At 39.2% G+C, this 20,530-nt stretch overlaps 1 protein-coding gene across 3 annotated transcripts in view; it reads left to right on the top strand.

The window, feature by feature from the left end:
- Nucleotides 1-19,898, top strand: part of LOC148819939 (sodium/calcium exchanger 1-like) — a 170,428-nt gene extending 150,530 nt beyond the window's left edge. For all 3 annotated transcript variants that reach the window (XM_088934379.1, XM_088934378.1, XM_088934381.1), the window contains 2 exons: nt 10,503-10,778; nt 15,447-19,898. In XM_088934379.1, the coding sequence (XP_088790505.1) occupies nt 10,503-10,778; nt 15,447-15,823 (653 nt within the window). In that variant the 3' untranslated portion in view covers nt 15,824-19,898. The remainder of the gene's footprint in view (nt 1-10,502; nt 10,779-15,446) is intronic.
- Nucleotides 19,899-20,530: the final 632 nt, after the last annotated feature.

The raw sequence follows: 20,530 nt of genomic DNA on the forward strand, positions 1-20,530 counted from the left end.
GTTCGCCAGCTGCTCTGCTTCGACCTGTTTTGACTCAGAGGCTCAGTAACACCGACTGATTAGGTTGTCTGTTGGGAGAGAAAAGAGGATCTGGTAGGATGATGCCTTTAGAGGTGAGGTATCAGTTCAGTCGTTAATCGTCCTTGCTCAGAAGCGAACTGTGATGGCGGGAGGGATAGGAATTGAGCGATTGGACAAGCTGAGCTTTCCTGTTATTTGTTTTTAAAGTTATTGCAGTGACTTAAGTAAAAATCCTTTGGTACTCCTGGAGGCGTTATGTAGCAGGATAAACTGAAGCAGGAGGTCAGTGTGACCACGTTGCTGGAGCTTAAACTACCCACCTGTTTTTCTTTGCCTCAGGTCATGCAGCCTGAGGGATACTCTAACACTCAAATGAAACGCCAGCACAGTGGGACTTAATAGTAAAATTTGAAAGCAGTGCTCCACCCACTTATTACCTTACAGCCACTGTGACCTTCTGCTCAGAGTGTTGCACCATTCCAGCACATCGGTGATCAGCAACATCGTTTGTCTTTCTCTTTGGTCTGCATGGTTCTTTCCTGGTCTTTCGTTATCTAGTCTCAGGATTCCAAGGCACTCACAGCATCCTTTGGGTGCTTTTAACTTTGTTTAAAAGGATTTGGTTGCTTAGCTGAGACTTATATCTATACAATTCTGAGCCTGAGGTTCAGTTTGATCTTTACCAGAAGCTAACAAGGACGAGTGCTATAATAATTGTAATACCGGTGTAATACCTGTAATACTGGTGTAGTATCTAGTGTAAAATCTGTAATAGATGTCATACTGGAGTAATAAGTAGTATAATACCAGTAATATCTAGTGTAAAGAGCTCTTGTTTTTCAACTTAATATTCCTTTGAAAGCATATTTTGAAATTATTATTCTGGAGCTGTGTCCTATAAAACATGGATGAGTTAAACGTGTTGCTGGCTAACCTAATGCCTCCAGGGAATTGGCTTCAGTGAGATTTATGTTGGGTTTTTACTGCCTTCGGCTCAGGCAGGATATGCGGTACGGATGGCTGTAAATTTCCAACATCTAATTATCTTAGCTTTGCAAAGGCTGACATTACCTTAAGAGAAGTTGTGTGGATGTGTAACACATTTTATGCTTCCAAATGATACTTTGTTCTACTTCTATGTATTTGTTTTTATTAAATTGAGCTTCAGTATGTGCAGTGACTGGCTGGGGTGTGTCTGCATTGTGAGTTTCTTTTCTTTCCAACTTCCCATAGAAATTATTTCTTGTCATTTTGACAAATAGGCCCTATAAGGAGTCAGCCTTTTTTTCAGTCTGCGTTGTTCCTCGGTAAAATAATGAGAAAATTTAAGGGTCACAGATTCCTCGTGCTTGTCGGCACCTTTTTGCTCTTTTCGTTTGTGGTAGAGGTGTGTGTCAGTGGGGAGGAAGAGTTGCCTTAATGTCGGTGTGAATTCCTGCAGGAGGTAAATAAGAGTGTGATTCTGGTCCACTCTCCCCATGCTGATAATTTATTGAAATTGTCTTTTTTTAATGTAGAGTGCTTTATGGAGGCTTTTTTTGAAAGCAGCTTTATAAAATAAAGTTGTATTGGTTGGTGGTACATGTGCTAAGCAAACGTGAGAATTAATGGATTTCTTTGTCCTGCAGGGTTTTTCTGAGTCATGTCCTCAATCGTGCAGCACAAAGCGATAGGCAGCTATGTGGGCCCTTGTAGATGTACCCAAAACAAAACAAATGAAAACTCTGGTGCTCTTTGCTGCCTTGCCCCATTATTATAGCAACAAGTCAATCTCTTGATTTAAAAGAAGAAAAAAATAATTCATTCATCTAAAATTAATTGTGTTACGTACAGTCTGGCAGTTAAAATCTTCGTTTCTGAGTGGCTAAGCCAGAAAAGTGGTGGTCCTTGTTATGTGCTTTAAGGGATCCAGTCCTGCCATTCAGAGCCTTGTCTGTGTCGTTAACAATGTCATTATGCATTTTTTCTAATATCCCCCCTCACCCACATTCATTTGAGATTTAAGGTGATCTAGTGCATTCGTGCTTGTGACTGAAAACTCGACCCCAAAGTTCTGCATTTTCGCTTGTCTGTGTCTTTATCTGTTACCCCAGTGTGGACTCAAAGAGAACAAGAAGCCCAGTGGTTGAGAAATACATGGTCTTCCTCCCTCCTGCATTGACACGTGGGTCGTGTTGGTAAGACCAGTGGATTGGTGACTGGCACTTTCAAACTGTGCAAGTAGAAAATACTATGCAATTCAATTTAATAAGTAAAAATAAAATATATTCACAGGTCATAATTTCCTCCTGTAGGTGGCTGTTCAAAACAATATCTAAGGTGTGACCTGCAGAGGTTAAGGAGAAATTGAGCCTGGGATTGTAACAGCTCAAGCCTGTTACACAGGCTGCTGTGGTGTTACACCCTAGTCCTGCTGTACAGTCAGCTACCCATAGCCAGGCAGCTTAAGAAGCTCTCCTCTCAGGTCAAGCAATAAAAAAGTAACAGGGTGGTGGCAATAATGGTCAATAAACCTTGGGTAAGCACAAGGTGCTTACCAGTGGTAATTAGAAGTAGTAGTATAACAAAACAAGTCTCAACTTCTTCTCTTTTTTTTTGCATGGGCGTCTGTGTCAGGCCGTGTATGGTTCCTAAAGCTGAGATCTGAATCTCTTTTGCTTTTAATATGGTAGGGTAATAAACATTACCCAGGGGAATAATGTTTTGCTATAGTAACACAGATAACTTGATGACTTTCCACTTTAATGTGTATTCATGCTGTGTCTCCTGGTGGTTTTTTCAGATTCTCAAGACAGAAGGGAATTAGGTTAAACCTCCCTCCCTCCCATTCTGTTCGTGTGCTGATGGTTCGTTTCTCCCGAAATGGTTATGGTAGATCCCCTGCCCCTAGAATAATCTTGTTTGTTCTATTTTAGGACTCAGAAGGGAATGAGGCTGTAATATTCAGGCACTGTTATATTCTAATCTGATTCATTTAGAACTTATACAGTATTAGAAAATATTGACAGAGGAAGAGACTTTCACTTCTGGTTGATGTGAATTTGTGACATGAATATTAATTATAACCAACCTTATTACAATCCCTATCACCAATAATAGTGCTAATAATACTAACAATCAATGGTTTATGCTTTTTCTGTGACAATATTAAAGGCACTCTGGTTACTTTATAAAACAAGTGGTAACTGTTCTGCATTTTAAAATAAAAGCAAATGTATTTTTAATAAATGACACCAAACTTTCTTGTGCATTTTCCATAGCAAGTTTAAGTGGCACTTTTTTACTGTGTGCGGAGTAATGCCAGTTAATTTGTCTTAACCATCGAGAGTTGAAAGTCTAAAACGACAAAAGAGCCCGTTTGTCCTTGCGTCGCGCCAGTGGCTCTCAAGAGTCTTTCTCTGAAGCTCAGTGGACGGATCCAGGCGTTGATGGCTCAGGCTAGCTCAGAGCAGTCACAGAGCACGTCACGTAAACTCAAGCAGCCATTCTTCAGCGCTGAATGGAAAGTAGTTAAGGGCCTGTGTGACAAATTTACAACCTACATTCACAGCTTTCGGTTTCTGTGAGTCGCCCTGGTTAAGAGCATCTGCAAAGCAAATAAATTACATTAATAAAGCTGAGCAATTGTATACAGGTTTGTCAGAAATTACAGGGATCACTTATGCAGATGGGTTGATATTTTTCTTATTGGCTTTTACGTTACCGGAAAGAAACGTCGCTTGCAAGACTCAGAACATGACTCAAGCTGCCTGTTGAATTCCCACGCTGTTTTCCTTCTGCATGCTGACTTCAGTTGTCTCAGCACTGTTTCATGCCTCTACGGCATGTGGAAGGAATGCTTACTGGGATTTCCAAATACACTAGCACCAAACCATCCACGAATCAACCCCTGCCTCTACCACAAGTCTCATGAAAATGTATTCATGCGCTAGCTATTTTCAGCCTGCACATTAGATTTGTTAATTAATTTTACAGAGGCACCAATTAGCAGGAACATCACTCTCTGCCGGGACTTGATCTGATAAGCGATTCTTTTTGTCTGATGAGGAAATTCATATTACACAAGTCATCTGGGAACAAAGTGGGGGAAGGCAATAGATAAAGGAAGCTAAAAAATAAAGTGATAAATAAGAAGGAACTCCCTTACTTTTCCTACCTGTGGTGATAACTTGTATCAGCGTTCCTGGTCTAATCAGTGTGGCACGCTCCACCTTGATGCTTCCAATACTCTTCTAGACCACCTCGCTAACAATGCTCATTTTCTTCTAGACCACCTGATTTACAATCCTACTTCCTTTCCACACCACTTGATTTACCGTCCTCATTCTCTTCTAGACCAACATGTTCTGTCTGTGGGTGAAAAAGAAGCAGCCACTTTAGATACTAGATTTATAAGGCAATCTTCAGAGTGAACGTTTTCAGAAAGTACTTGTTTATTAAGGACAGCATGATTAATCCCCCCAGGAATCAAGTCCAGCCAGCCTGTTTGTTTAATGAATAACCCACAGTGAGCAATGTGATACCTTCAGCGTGGACACAATAGATGGGGCATGCTGAAAGGCCCGTTCGCATGCATTCTCCTGCTGTGACCTAAAATTGCGGAATCCCAGGTTGCCCACTGTTTAGAGCAGTTCTACGTTTCAGTGAAAGAGCTGCCTTAAGAAAAAAAAATTCAAATTGGCCCATTTGACTTTCCAGCCATCATGTTATTTATTCACTGGCTCAGTCCCTCGGAATGTTCAGAATCCCTCTGCTTGCCAGAAAACTTGGCCTTCCTTTGAACAGGTCATCTATCGTGCAGAACACAGACTTTAGCGCACTAAGGCCCTGGAGTACTGCTCAATGAGGTTCAGGTTGTTGTATGCGTTTTTGGTCTCATCATGTCCCTTGGAAACATATTTGGTTGTTACCTGATTATTTTAAAACCTGTTTTAATCAAAGGCGTGTGGTGCAGTGGTTGGGGTCCTAGACACATAATGGGAAGGTTGTGAGTTCAAATCCCAAGCATGACACTGCTGTTGTGTCCTTGAGCAAGATATTTCATTCCAACTTGTTGTCAGTTGGCTTACCAGGTTGAATATTGGTTTGAGACTGAGTGGAGTTCCTGTTAAATCATTCTAAATGCTTCCTGTAGAGTTACATATCCTTCCAATAAGGGGGAGATTCACAGTATGAATTCTTTTATACAGCTTTTTCTACTCTTCTCTCATCTCTCTCTGATAATTAAGATAGGTATGAGGACATAGAACATATTAGCATTCCTATGACAAGTGCTTTAGTGCCAGAAGGGGATTTTCTGTGTTTAAGAAAATCTACAATTACACAAGAGGAAAGAATGTTGTTTTTGGTAGCTTTTATATTCAAGACATCGCATGTTAATGCATGTGTCAGAATAAATTGCCAAATCATAACAATTTATACTTAAATATGACAAAACATGAATAAATGTTTAAAACACAAAATATTTTCTACCTAAAGTGGAAACCACAGCCCGTTTGCAAAGGCACGCTTTTAAATACCCTTTTTTACATTGTTAATGCATTAAGCTTGACTTTTATTTACAGTGTCAGAAAAAGGAAAAATGTCTGCTAAGCCAATGTTCAATCTGTATGACGAGATCATTGAGTTTGAACTCTTAAAGCCCATTCTGTTACAAGCCATCACCACCCTGAAATGGAATTTCCTTCTGTTTATTGCATATATAATTCATTGTGCAATACGAATCTACTGGCCTGTGCATGAATTATCAACAGGGAAGCCAGTTCATTTTATTTTTGTTCAGTGTGAATTTTCTGTGTATTCTTTGAGATGTGTTTCAGCCTTCAGCTTAATGTGGGGAGTCTAATCATACATTGTGCATTAAAACCAAATTTAGCAAAAACCACAAATATTAAGTCACCAAGTCCATGTGTCCATTTGGCATTTAATATATTTTTCATTGAGACTATATACATTTTAGGCAATGGTAAAATCACATCAGATCATAAGAAAACTTCTTTATGAAGAAGTACAGTATCTTCTTTCATGACTTAGGGTCTTGCTTAAATCCGGTTGGAGGTGTCTGAAATGATGACTTCACAGCTTCTCATATGTTGGCTTTTAAACATCAAATCTCCTTTTCACCTCCACATGGTCCCTAGGAAACTATTTAAAAACAAAACAGACTGAGTGAATCAGTATAAGAAATTCACAAACCCTTACCATCACAATTCCAGAAAAACAACAAATGAACAAATGATCTGTATGATGATGATGAATCCAAGCGACATCCATGTGGAAATACAATAGTCCTTCAGTTCAAGTCTGCAATTTTTTCATTACAATTCTGAAAGTTCTGAAATGCTCTTCACCTGTTGGGGGGAAAAATGAAATATTACTCTTGTCACATTTTGGAAATAAGTGGCCTTATAAATTTTGCCTGTTGTGTTTCTGTGGTTACGGGCTTTAATAATAAAATTGCTCAGGGATCTCCTTTGTTGTGCAGTGCTGTGTGAGTCGTTTTGCACAGCTTTGTGACTAAAGCCTTTCTGTGTAGCTCTATTTCACATCTGCAATAGGTAGACTTTGCAGTACTTAATCAATGGATACATCCTGCCCAATCTTCTTAGAATGACTCTAAATGTGAACATTGTTTTGAGATATGGGTACTGGAAGACACCTAGTAGCATCATTATCCTGCACAAAATACTAACAGTCTTTATTAGTCTTCATTCCCTGACCACACACACTCAATGTACAGGTGAGCAAGGTGCAATTTGACAATTTGACTAGCATGTGTGTTCTAAAACAAAATTCAAAACCAGGAGGAGTCAGAGAGAGTGAGCAGGTCTTCTCTTGAAACACTGAACATGAGGCCACTGTCGGCCTTTAAACTTAATTAATCAAAGATTTTGTAACGAGCTCTTCTCTGGCTGCCAAGTGAATTTTGCTGGTCTTGGGCTACCACTGGCCATTTAACAGCGAGGGGGGGAGTGGTTTCCAGGCTAATTATCAGTATTTTATTGTGCTTCATTAAGTACGGCACTCTTTCGTGAATTCTGAAAGAGATGCTCCTGGCTGGCGGGGAAAAGAAACTTGAGATAAGAAAACCTCCAAAAGAGGCTGATTACCAGAAACAGCTCTATCAGCTACGGTTCTGTATTGGATTCTGTCTTGGAAATGATACACAGCCAGGCTGTGTCTCCACACCACTTCCTCCTGGCTGGAGAAAGGGAGCAGTTGCCCACTCAGCCAAGAACGTGCTTTTAGTTAAAACTGACCATAGGTCACCTGATCCTCTTGAATTGGAGGTAGACTGCCCCCCATATTTGTTCAATGGGTCAGACATATGATGCAGTTTATCTTGGAGAAAATGATGGGTCCACCATTAAGTTTTTTTTGAAAGTTTAGCAACTATTTGTGAACTATTTTGAGACTTTGAGCCTTCCTTGTACACTCCAGATCTTAATGGGGCAACTTTGACTTCAAACTCTAGATGGACTGCAGTCTGCTTCATTATTACCTGCAGCTGTAGGCTGGATGTGACACATGCTCAAAAATGAGCTGTAAGGCCAATGCGCTAAAGAAAGGCGCTACCAAATCAACCGAGACCTTTTCCACCTTTCAGTAATTTCTTCATTTTTATTGCTTTCATCTGTAGTAATTTTATTACATAAGGGGCTGGATCAAGTCAATCTCACAAAGTCTGGCATACAGTAGCTTGAGATATGTTAGCAGATCTGTTCCACAGCCTTCCAAGAAGGAAAATTCTTATACCAGAGCTTGAGAATATCCTAGGAACAGCCGGGAGAGTCCAGAATGAACCAGGTCCTGTAGTGGAAAGAATGAATGAAATTTACCCGCCCCTGCCTGGCAAGTCAAACATAATCAATAACTCCAACACCGACCCCCTTAATTAAAGGAGCCAAATGTCATCAAAACCTCCCATGTCACAATGGCTGTTGCAGATGTTTTGGAAAAACGCTGTACATTAAACTGAGCTTGAAACAAAACACACAGAGTAATGTACTGCATGAGATGCCTTTGTGAAAGGCATTGGGTTAAACAGGCCTAACAATAGATTGCTTTTGGGGATCTTGCAGTTTGTGCTGGGTGTGAGTATCCAACAGCATTTTCTAATTCTTCATAAAAAAAAAAGAATTAAAAAATTGCAACTATTTTTATTTTTTATTAAGAAATTTTTCTGGTGTTCAGCTAGTGACTGAGAGGTATAGCTCCTGCCGTTTTTGTCCAATATACTGATCTAATTGCTGCCAGTTGTTTCCTGATGGAATCCACAATCTGGAAAGAGGTTGTGGGTTTGCTTTCAACCATCAGAGCCACACAGAAAATACAAGCCAGCAGCACTCCTCTTTTCAGTCCTCTCTTCTTCAGTGCTACTGGATAATTATTAGTCTTCATTTTCCTTTGCTGTTATGCAAAGCATCTCAAAATATCGTTTATACATGTTTTAAGCATAAATTCCTTAATAAGAACTGCAGTGACATACAATGTAAAGATAGTAATGTATTCTTTGCATCACACCCTGGTCAGCAGTAACATGCTGTGACGTGACATCCAAACATTCCATTCATTTCAAAATAGAAGTGCAGTGAACAAATTAGAGTCTTATTAGCATAAAACTCCAGTGATAAATATATTCAAATTCATTTCTTTCTGAAAAGTACTGTATCTTTCACTTTTTTTTAATAATTTTGCTAATCCTTGATAAACAGCTTTAACAGTCTCCCACCACACAATTTTCTAAAAATAATAGTTGCTGTCTTCGAAATAAGTTCTGCTGTGCCTAAATGGAGCATTTCTAAAGCAGCCTAGTTCAAAAAACTGTTTAGAGAAAAAAGAGGAAACTGCAATACAGGAGTGGACCTAATCTCCTTGTTTTTTTGCTGTCAGGTTTTGTGGTTTCCTACAGCAATTGTGAATAATTTGTTTGATATTAAACCATAAAACAAAAAATGGGAATGACTGCTTTCATATGGCAGTAGTGATTACTGTGAAAATTGGATTATTTGTCAACTTCTTGGCAGCCAGTATATGTAAAGCCTGTAAATTTATTCCTAGTGCATTATGGTACATTTTTTCACCTTCATTGCATGCATGAGATAGTTCAAATAATAGATGCCACTTTTATGCTGTAAGATTCTTTTGCATAGCTGATATGTGTGAAGTTATTCATTCTTAAGCTTTAATGTGCATTCTTGTTGCTTTCAATTGTAAACATGAGGTGTGATCTGCTGTTCTCACACAACTTATAACCTTGCGGGTAATAAATAATAGGTGTAGGTTTATAGACTTTCTTCTTCATTGATGCTGACATGTGTTACGTGTCGCTAGCCAGTAAATGGGGAAGCTGGATAAAGGTGACCATGCAACTCTCTACAGATCTTTTTACACTTGTTGATATAGAATGCTGTGTAAATTGATTTTTGTTGTTTATTCAGCTACAACCCTGGCTTCTAAGCTTGAACTGGTTTGGTATTTGTTTGTTTTTTGAAGTTGCACCAGGAAATATAAGGTCTGTAGTTCAACCCATATTATCAAATGCTAGATGAGATGTACAGTATATGTTAAATAGGTAACATTATTATAATACCAGATGTATTCAGTAATGTGTTCAGTGACGTTCTCCATATACCCCTCTGCCACTGTGAAAAGTTATCTGCCCATCATTACTACAATACAAATTTAATCAAACAGCGAGTTTCAGAATACTTTTCCGCCAGCTTGCAGTAATTGTTTCTGGCATGCAGTTCTGGATCAAATCTTGACCATCACAATCTTAAAGTTCCCTATTGCCTTACTTTCATCAGGAGTCTTAGAGCAGAGCTCTGATACAACATACGACTCAGCACATCCAATTAACTGAATGCCGTTCCTTTTCCATTCCAATTAATTATAAGGTTACAGTGTCCAGTTTCCCAAAGAGGAAAGGAAAAGTATGAGAGAAGAACGCCTGAATCGAGTAGAAATGAGGGGTTTTTAAATGCAAATATTGCTCCTTGATTGCATGCAGGCAAAAACCACCAATGGCCTGATAAATTCACCTGAGGGCAAAATGAAAGTTGCAGCAGAACCCATTTTAAATTAAATTCTTCATTTCCTAGAATATTTCAGTTTTACGCTTCTTAATTGATTGCTAGGACACTTTATCCCCTGCACCTGACAGAAGTATCTTCACGGTTCAGAAACTGAAGGCTAAGTCCTGAAAATAATATATACAGTACATTGTATATGCAAATATATGTTAGTATATGTTGTATATATACTATACTAAAAATATACTTTATTTTATATATAGTCGTTTATATGTTATATTTCATATAGTGTATGAAAATAGTAAAATATATGATACACAGTATGTTGTTTAAATATACATATGAAACATATGTATGTTTTTCATGTAATAAAAAACATGTAAGTTATATTGTGCTTAACTGATGCCCCCCCCCCCCGTTCTGTCCTGTCCTTCGATGGGTGTGCAGGCGAGGATGACGATGACGACGAATGTGGCGAAGAGAAGCTGCCCTCCTGCTTCGATTACGTCATGCACTTCCTCACCGTGTTCTGGAAGGTGCTGTTCGCCTTCGTCCCGCCGACGGAGTACTGGAACGGCTGGGCCTGCTTCATCGTGTCCATCTGCATGATCGGGCTCCTGACCGCCTTCATCGGCGACCTGGCATCCCACTTCGGCTGCACCATCGGCCTGAAGGACTCCGTGACGGCCGTCGTTTTTGTGGCGTTGGGCACATCCGTCCCAGGTACAGCGCTTTCCCTCCTTCCTCGCGGACGGGCAGCCGTACCTTTTCCCAGGCGTGTCGAGCCAGGCTGCTTACAGCGAGCAGTGTGGGTCGTGAACTGCTGCCGTTCAGTATTTGAAATCTTGAAACTTGGCAGACGTTCTAACCATTTACTTTGCACGTCGGGCTGAGTGATTTCGAGACTTTCGAAGAGTACTGGTAAGAAATTAGCAAAAACTAATACCTGTGAATGCTGGGTTTGTCCCAAGAGAGGTCAACCTGAATATGTCTCAGTTTGTTCTTAAATAACAACAAGTTGCTGAATTAGGTATTTCAATTCCGTGCAAGTGGCCCAGTTCCACATAACCTGAGATATATGTTCTTGTTTTTCTGCTGCTACACAGTACTACCCTTCTACTTTGAGAGCACTTAAGCTCATTTCCAGATTTTATTTAGATCAGGTGTAATTTCATTTTCATTTTTTCATTTTCAGATTACAGTTTTATGATAATGATCCTTTCTGTGGCACAGAAGCGTGGCATTGATTTTTATAGTTAGATGACAGACAGTACATTTGCTTGATGGATTGTATCCCTTTTGCTCACACCTCATGGGCTAATAATTCCAAACATGTCAGTCCTGTCTCTCTGGTGCATCAGGCAGGCTCAGATTAGACTAATTTGTTGTTCTTTTGAGTCGGTAATGAAAGTGAACTAAGTTTCTTTTTACACTTTGTGTTATGTGTAAATATTCAGCTAATAATCTTTTTCATAAATCCTGTGGAATCCTGTAGGAAGATACACAGTATAGAACTCTGTTCTCTAGAAGTGATAGTAAACCCCCATTTTGTTGCAAGAGAAGGACACACAGCTATCCATGACCAGTTCTTATTTAACTCGTTCAGTTAAAAGGCTTGGATTTGTCCACTTATCACATTCAGACTTTTTTCTAAAAAACTGCAGCTGAATGCACATACAGTAATACATCATAATGATAAAGTTTCCATTTTCAAACAGAGAATTGCTGTCATATTTTTCATACATCTCTCTATGTATGTATGAAATATACATACAGTAGTTGAAGTGACAGTATAAAATGTGCATGTGGTGTTAGTGGTGTAGAACAGGAATGCTAAATATAGGATAAATTCAGCACTTTTGTTGGTTCCATTTAGCACTTGCAGAGTCTCATCAACAGTCAACAGTATGTGTGTAAAATAATCCTTAATGGATAAAAATCCTTCCATTTTATTTTTCTTTAAATAAGAAGCAAACATACTCAGCAATGCCATTGCCTTGCAAAATCTATATTTACATCTCAGCGATAGATATAAAAAGTAAAGAGATGAATGTAGAAATACAATTCCTTGAAATCCTTCAAACAAGGTTTCACCCTTTTTACCTCATTAGCAACCACCTTTAAATACAGACCTAGGCTGTGTGTGATCATTTTACTGCCGGCTCTCCTGGGATTGAAAGAGGATTTTCTTCTGCAGAGAATGATTTGTTGCATGAGTGGAAGCAATGGGGTCTCAACTGCATGTTCCAACACATGGGCTAGTTCTTGAGCAGATCCGCAAGACAATAATGGGAGAAGATTGCACCATGGAAGTGTGCGGACTTGGTAGATATTCCAGACAAGCTCACAGCTGTAATTGCTTCTCCTAAGTACTGACTCGGGGGAGTGAATACTAAGGCAATCAACTTATTTTGGCGTTATATTTTTCTTCACACATTTTCCTGGCATTTAATTTATTTCACTGATGAAAGTGTTCTGTTTGAGCATTCAAGTTTGGATTAAAAATATTGACTTTCAAAAAATGTTTCTACATCATTTGTACTTGAGGTAAATGAAACATCGTTGGAAGGGGGTTAATGCTTGTTGCAAAGTGCAGCACATTTCGTTCTGTGGTTTCTTTCTTCGCTTCTCTTCATTGAGCCCCTGTGTCTCATCAGCCTGTGTTAAACAAATTAGGGCTCCGTTCTCAAAGCTTTCAAAGCTCAGAGTCTCTAGGGCTTTTCAGACCTGAGCACTGGAAATGGTCAGATGTTTAAAAGGTACAGCCAGCATAATTAACAGTGTGAACAGTGTTCTTCCTGTGTGAAGAAGTGATTCTCCAAGCACACAAACAAGCTTTCATTCCTAAATCAAGAAGATTTTTCTGGTGTGACGTACAGTAGGATGTTCCTCCTGCATTAGTGAATCTCGCTAAGATGATGATTGGATAATTGTTGATTTTTAATTGTTACTTTTTCTTTTCTGTTGCACTAAATTTATACTGGTATTATATTGGATAAATGGAATGCATAAAGCTGTAGCAGCTTTGTTAATGAAAGTGGGACGTTTCAACACTGCTTGAAAGGCATAGCAGTACGGTATTGCTTTTGTTAGACAGCCCTTGTTCAAGAGCTGGGCCTGGTCAGTACTGGGAACCAGGCTGCTGTTGTAAGTGATATTGGTGGACCAGTAGGTGGCATTCTTCATCTGGAGCAGAATTTCCAAACTTAGTGAGGGGTCCAGGCACACTTTGCTGTAGGAGATATTGTTGTTGGTATGATTCTTCGTTTTAGATTAAGGTTTTGTAATTTAACAGTTATCTGTTGTCTGGTGTCTTGGATAAATTCTCTTCTCGGCTTGTGCAATCTAATCCACAGTCCCGCCCCCCCCCCTCCCCTTAATTCAATTAAGAAGACCATTCCTACACCTCCACCTGAGCTGCTATGTTAGTGAGGCTACTGGATGATAATCACTGCACTTCAGTGCTAGATGAAGTCAGTCTGAAAGTAAATACAAGTAATTATAAATAGAAAGTAATCTGCACAAACATGAGAAGAAAAGGCTGAACAAATATAAGTGCTATAGTATAAGTTATTGCCCTTTTATATCACTGTGAAACAAACATTTGTCATCTGAGGTAATTGAACAGAAATGAATTAAGTAATTCTCATATAAATGTATTAATATAGATACTAGTTAGAGCAAAATACGCAGTTCTTCAGGAAACTCCTCCTGTGCTGAGGTTACTGTATGAATCTAAAATCACAAATTCAAAATTAAAAAGTACTTAACTGGGTTTCCCACTTCGGCTTCACCACAGTCTTGGTGCCACAGAACAGAAGTGAAACACAGGAGCACAGATTAAATGGAAATGCAGATCTTATTTTGTAGAGTGTTTTCTTTAAAGTGGTTTGAAACTATCTGGCACACATCTGATTGGTTGAAGGTGTTTTGGGAGAAGTGATTTTGTTAAGAGGCAGATACAGCATTATCTGCCACAGGCTGATAGTGTCTAATTATGAATATTAGTCTTATTTTAAATCTTTATTCCAGTTCAAGACATTTTCTGTTCTCGCAGCTGCTAATTTTTATATTGGTTGGCGACCAGTTTGATCCTCTCCTTCTCCAAATTCATTTTTGTATGCCGCTGACTGATTGGTTAAAGATGTGTAGGCGTGAATTCTGTGAGAGCTGTTTGGGGAATTTAAATATTCTTTTTTTTTTGGTCATTTCAAATAACCAAATTATTTTGTTTGTAAAACTTCCTTATCAAGCAATATAGAGCCTGTAAAAATTCTGCTAACAAAAAACATTAACAACTAACAACTGTATCACAAGCAATGAGAGGTTCCTAGGTTTGTTTTAATGAAACATGTTATTTGTTAGCTTGCTGCAGAGGCCACAGGCTTTATGAATCCGTCATCGCCCATGAGAGTCACTGGAGACATGAATGAGCAGCTTTTTAAGGAACAGAACTACACTGCTATCAAAGAACTACAAGTGGTACTGTAGGGTGCTTAGTGCTGGCACAGGCTAGCACTGTCAGCCTGAGCCTTAACAATGCTGCCCTATAGCTTTATAAGAAGGAACTGGAGAAGAAGGATGCAGTGACTCTCATCCAAAATGAAGGATTTAAGCTCTTATAGACACTCCAGGGCTTTGGGGACATCACATTGACCTTCTGAATATGAGGCTGGTGCTGCTGATACTGTACATGGGACGCAGATGATGTACCTTAGAACCTATAGAAGACCACTGAACCACAGTTTAACCAATATTGTTTTACAATAAGACAAGTTTGTTTTCTTGTATGCGTTTTTCACCATCGTGTGCCGTTTTCCATCATGACAAATGCATCGGTTCTACCCAAATAAATTTACTGTCATTTGGTTGCATTTTTTGATCGCCTTTAGAATAATTTGAATGATTCTAAATTAAACTATTCTATTTTTTAATTATTTTTAATAATTGTGCACAACTAAAGTTCAGAAGGAAGACAAGACCCCTCTTTTCTGTCGATACCGGTCATCACATCACTATAAATAGTTATTTACTCCTGCTCGGCGCTTACTGGAGTGGCATCTGATTCATATGGTCTGGTGTCACTTCTTCAGCCCAGTGGCTTCAAATCAGGGCTTCCAGTTCCACTGAGTTAACAAAGGGGTTTGTCTGAACCTACTAAAAATACACTTCAACTTGCGAGTTCCTTTCTAGGTAAATATCAGACTCACAATGAGGTACTTGAACAGGTTATAAAAGTGGCGGTTCTGACGATCTGGTTCAACATGAAAGTGAAAATGTCCAATGAAAAATTATCTTGTGATGATTTCGTCAAAGCGCGTGGTATTTCGAAGGGGACGTAAGGGCACAGTTCTCCTTTTTCTTTCACCACGCCATTTTTTTTCTCCCTAGACACGTTCGCCAGCAAAGTGGCCGCCATCCAAGACCAGTACGCCGACGCCTCCATCGGGAACGTGACGGGCAGCAACGCGGTCAACGTGTTCCTGGGCATCGGCGTGGCCTGGTCCATCGCGGCCGTCTACCACCAGGCCCAGGGCAGGGCGTTCAGGGTCGACCCCGGCACGCTGGCCTTCTCCGTCACGCTCTTCACCATCTTCGCCTTCATTTGCGTCGGGGTGCTGCTGTACCGGAGGAGACCGGAGATTGGGGGGGAACTGGGGGGACCCCGGACTCCGAAGATCCTGACCACCATGTTGTTCGTCAGCCTGTGGCTGTTGTACATTCTCTTCTCGTCTTTGGAGGCTTACTGCCACGTGAAAGGCTTCTAAGGAGTATCTTGAACAGCAGCCGCAGCAAAATGGTTTTTTGTTTTCCTTCCGTTTCTTTTTTTCTTTTTTGTCTTTGTTCATTCACCCAATTTCACCTGCTGAGGGGGACGCAACTTTTTTTTTTTTAACATCAGTGGAGCGTTCTCTGGACCGGGCTGGGGGGGGGCCTCCTGGGCAGAGGATCAAACGAGAAACGTAGCGCTGGAGAGAGACGGCTGCGCTGCCAAGAACGGAGATGGTTCTTGTCCCTTCCTCTAGTTCCAGGGGAAACGCGCAGCCCGCTTCCCAAGTCCAGTCAGAATGAAGAAAAGGCCTCGACAGTTGTTTGATTCCCTGCCCAGAGTGTGACGTACAAAAGAATGAATGGCAGGCAGCCGTTATTTAAATTCGGAGTTGCTAAGTTAAGCACTACCTTTCTATGGGCTTTGGCACTTTAGGGTTCCTGCAAAGGTGAATGTTGGTGCTTAATGTATTAACTGGGAGGGAAATAATTTAGGACTAAAGTTGCTGCTAATAACCCTTAGACGTAATGTTTGCTATTAGTTCTTTGGATGTGACTGTCCCAAACACACAGACTTCACATTAGACTAAACTATTATACACACATACTGTATGTGTTTATTTAAATACATACTGTACATGTATTTAGAACATTAACAGGGACATGAATTATTATAATTTCGGTACAAAAGTGAAATATCCCCCTTTATTTCTTGGGAAAGCACATTTAAAAAGTTTGGAACACGCATACCACAGTCCAAAGAAATAGTCACAGGAAAAAAATGTAATAATCGCTAAATACAACTAAATGTGTCCAGAACTGCGCATACAATGCACAGAATGCTTTAAAAATGTTCTGGAAAACTACAACCCATCCCCCCAGAGTGTCACAGTCACTAGTGATGTTTGGGAGAACTGTGAGGACTGTGTTTCAGTGTTTGCCTCTGTCCTCTTCACTCCAGGCAAAAACACATCCTACTTCTCAGCTCCCACTGTGCAGTCAAGGACTTTTCGAGCTGTAAATCAATTCAAAAGAGATGGGGACCTAAGTTGTGAACACTCCGGTGGTAGAGGGGTGTTTGATGCTTAATATTAATAGACAAATGGCAAAACTGTGATTAAAAAGTTTGTTTGTTTTTTCCTCGCAATCCATAGAGTGGCATGTGACAATAAACACACTGCATGGCCAATAAAGGAGGTCCTCATTGCCTGCTGTACGGAAATCCAGGTTACCGGTCAGTTCCTCTGGCTACACGAGCCCCATGCTGCAAGATCAAAAACAAGACCACACGATGAGCCTCCGGTGAAATGAATTAGTTTGGGCTCATTGACGTCAACAGGTTTTCACTTGCAGAAGAATGTGTGTCCAAATCAGAACTGGTACAGAGTGAATTACTGTAGGATAACTTCTGCTCAGAATTCTGAAGCTTTCTGTTCTAAACTGAATGTTCATGGAACAAAATTATGAACAGGATGGTGGGAATTAATTGTAGGGCTAAATAATTGAATAGTGGTTTACCACAGCACTAACTTGGAAGGCCACATCATATTTGCATATGAATTGAACTCTTTTTAGACACTAACTATATACAGTTCGAGGTGTTATGTACAATTGCATTTCTCATTGGAAGAGATTTCCAGCATTTGTCATCTGACCAGTACACAATATGTATAAAATACATCCTGGAGTAACTTCAGGGTCTACTTTTTTACACTTGTCCTATTACTCTGTGATCTCCTTTTGAGTGACAGACCTTTAGTGAAGGAGTGGCAGGACCTACACTGTAGATTCTGAACAGGACATTTCCATGCGTTTGTGACATTTTGCCAAAGAGATGCTCTGCACTCGCTCACACACGCAGTCATTCGAAAAGTTAAAAGTCTAGGTGCCCAACCTGAATAACATTTTTAGAAGTAAATTTTATTTTTAATGATGCCAAATGACTTTTTTCCTTTACATGAAACAGTTTCCGATTAATCTACTGGTAAAAAATAAATAAATAACCCACGTAAGTGTCTTTAATTATATTCTGTATATACTCAAAACTATTGAAAATGAATTGGAGGTCATTCCCTTTCAGTTATGAATTCAGACTTCTTAACAGAATGTCTTTAAACAGCTGTTTAGGATTTTTAGGGTGATTAATGGTGTCTGAGGGTTTGTAGTAGTAGCTTCAGTCTGAAAGACTTTTGCAGCAGGATTTCTGGTTTCGCCATTTAGATTTCATTTTTATTTGTTTTTCTGCGTTCAAGTTTTTTTCTGATCAGGGCAAGTCTATGCCCTGGCCTGGACAGACGTACTTTCTCTGGAGTGCACATTCAAGCCAGATTTTTTGGCGTAAACGAAGGAAAACATTGCACTAGTAACTGCTTATAGAAATTCCACTGGTGACGTCTCCAGCAAATTGAAGGAAGACCGAGAAGGTGTAATGTTTCCCACATATTTTGACTGTTAGCTTTTCGACCATAGCAGACAAAAAGGACTCGACCTCCACCTTTTTATCCGTTTAATCGACAAAAGACCAACATGAAGTACAGCCATACGTTCTGTGTCCTGTGCAGTGAAGGTATTTAAAGGACTTTTTCTGCTCAGTCTCATTTTAAAATGGTGTTGTGTGCCTGTGTGGCATCTGTGCAGCTCCTCTGTGTATTACCCACGTTCCTCATCTGCCATGCCCATATTTGGGAATGTTAATGTGGTACTTGTTAACACTGTGCATGGAAAAAAAACATGTCTGTATATAGTAAGCAGTATCCCATTCATTAATGTCCAGGGAGGGTCAGATGATACTGTAAAGAGTTGGGTTTTGTGTTTATATTGCACCTGTTTGTTTTTTTTATTATTTTGAAGAGGTAGTCTCTCTTTGGTAACTTGCACATTGAATTTTTGAAAAGGCAATATCTGCTGCTCTTGTATATTGGGGGCAGATTCAGTGAGTGTATTTAAGGGGAGGGAGGGGTTGCATGGATAAATTTGTACATGAAAAATTGCCTGCTTGAGGAATTAAATGTAATATTTGACGGGTTAAAAGTGAACTGAGTACAACAAAGGATATTTTATCATTGAACAATTCTTCTGTATATAGTGTACAGTGCTGACAGAGTGTGGTTTTAAGCCTCGATATTACAAATACAGAATCACCATATTTATTTTGAGATCTGCCAGAAATGCAAGACCACAAATATTGCCTTTTAGACAACCGGGTTGCTCAAAGCTTGTTTAGCTTTCTTTTCCTTTGTGCTGAGCAGTGTACATCTTCAATATTTAAATGTCAATTTTTGTGCATTTGTTTTTTTTGTTTGTTTAAGAATTGTTTCAAGTGTACGCTCTCTGGAGATATCAGGGCAACGGAAAAATTGGAGATGCCCGTCGATACAGATCGATTAATTTCGCAATGTGTTTAACAGAACCCCTTCCATTAATCTTTAATACACACACACACACCCCACTGTATTAGAGTAGAACGATTATAAAATCAAAGGGGGTTAGAATGAAAAGTAAATTATTACACATGTGGAATAAAATAGAGATCTAAATGAAGCTTTTTTTTGCTTCATTTATGTCTGTAATTTAAAACTAGAATTGTTCAGATTTCTTACATTTTCTTGGGTATTTACATTTTCTTCTTCTTTTATTCAGCCTTATGTGGGCTATAATACACATAAATAATATATATTCTGCTGTCAATCAGGTGAAAAGGTAGCTGTATAGCGTGCCATCTTCTCTGGTAGATTTATTTGAAAGATCTAGGTTCATGTGAAGACATATCCTTGGTTTTTTTTATCAGCACTATTTACAGCTGCTCAGATGTATTGATTTTTTTAAGTTGTTCAGGGCTACAATGTGTGTGTTTTTTTTATCCTTTCAGGGTTTGGTTGGGGCTGTTTTTCTCTTTCTTTTATTTTTAAAATATGAATATCTTGAGTTCTTTTATTTTGTTCTGTCTTTGAAGACTATTTTTACTTTGTGTTGCACACAGAAAATAGGAAGAAAGTACACTAACTGTGATTGCTATACATGGTACACTTCTTGACACAGAAAATAAAGTTTGGGATACCCTGTTTCAAAGACCAATGAGTAGAATATTAATATTTACACCAATGTGATAAGGGCTGAGGCTACCTGTGTTTTTAATACTTATTTGTTTCTGACTAAGGAGCTTTGCTTTCATTCAGCAAAAAGTGTTAATTTTCCACATCACTAAATAGGCAGGTACCTTGTAGTAAGAAAGCATTTCCATTGGCCTACAATATGTATTTTGATTTTGAAATACCATTTTAAAATGTGAAGAAAAAAAAATGTTCTTGTTCTAACAAGGTAATAATCAGATGAATCCTGTTTCGAAACCACCTTCAAATGGGGACAGATTGGAAATAAATCCACATTTAGAAACCCCCTAACAGCACACCTTCAGGGCTCAGCTTTTCTGTTCCACATCGTTCTTGTTTCACCTCATATACTGTATACATTTTGGAAAATTTAAAGGTAGGGAATATCTACCTCAAAGGGTTTTCCTAGCTAAGCCTGTTTATTTATTTCTAAAACAAGATTATTAAATAATTATTCACTGAACTGATAAGTCCCAGTTCAGATGTCACAAAAGGTTTTTTCTAAGTGAATCTATGACTCCTCATCAGGGAAGGTTAAGTAAGTTAATTCATGACATAGGGTATCAGTACCTATGCTAGCAACTGCATTTTTTTGTT

The sequence above is a fragment of the Atractosteus spatula genome, chromosome 15 (genome assembly GCF_055471065.1).
Source record: "Atractosteus spatula isolate fAtrSpa1 chromosome 15, fAtrSpa1.hap1, whole genome shotgun sequence".
Classification (NCBI taxonomy): domain Eukaryota; kingdom Metazoa; phylum Chordata; class Actinopteri; order Semionotiformes; family Lepisosteidae; genus Atractosteus; species Atractosteus spatula.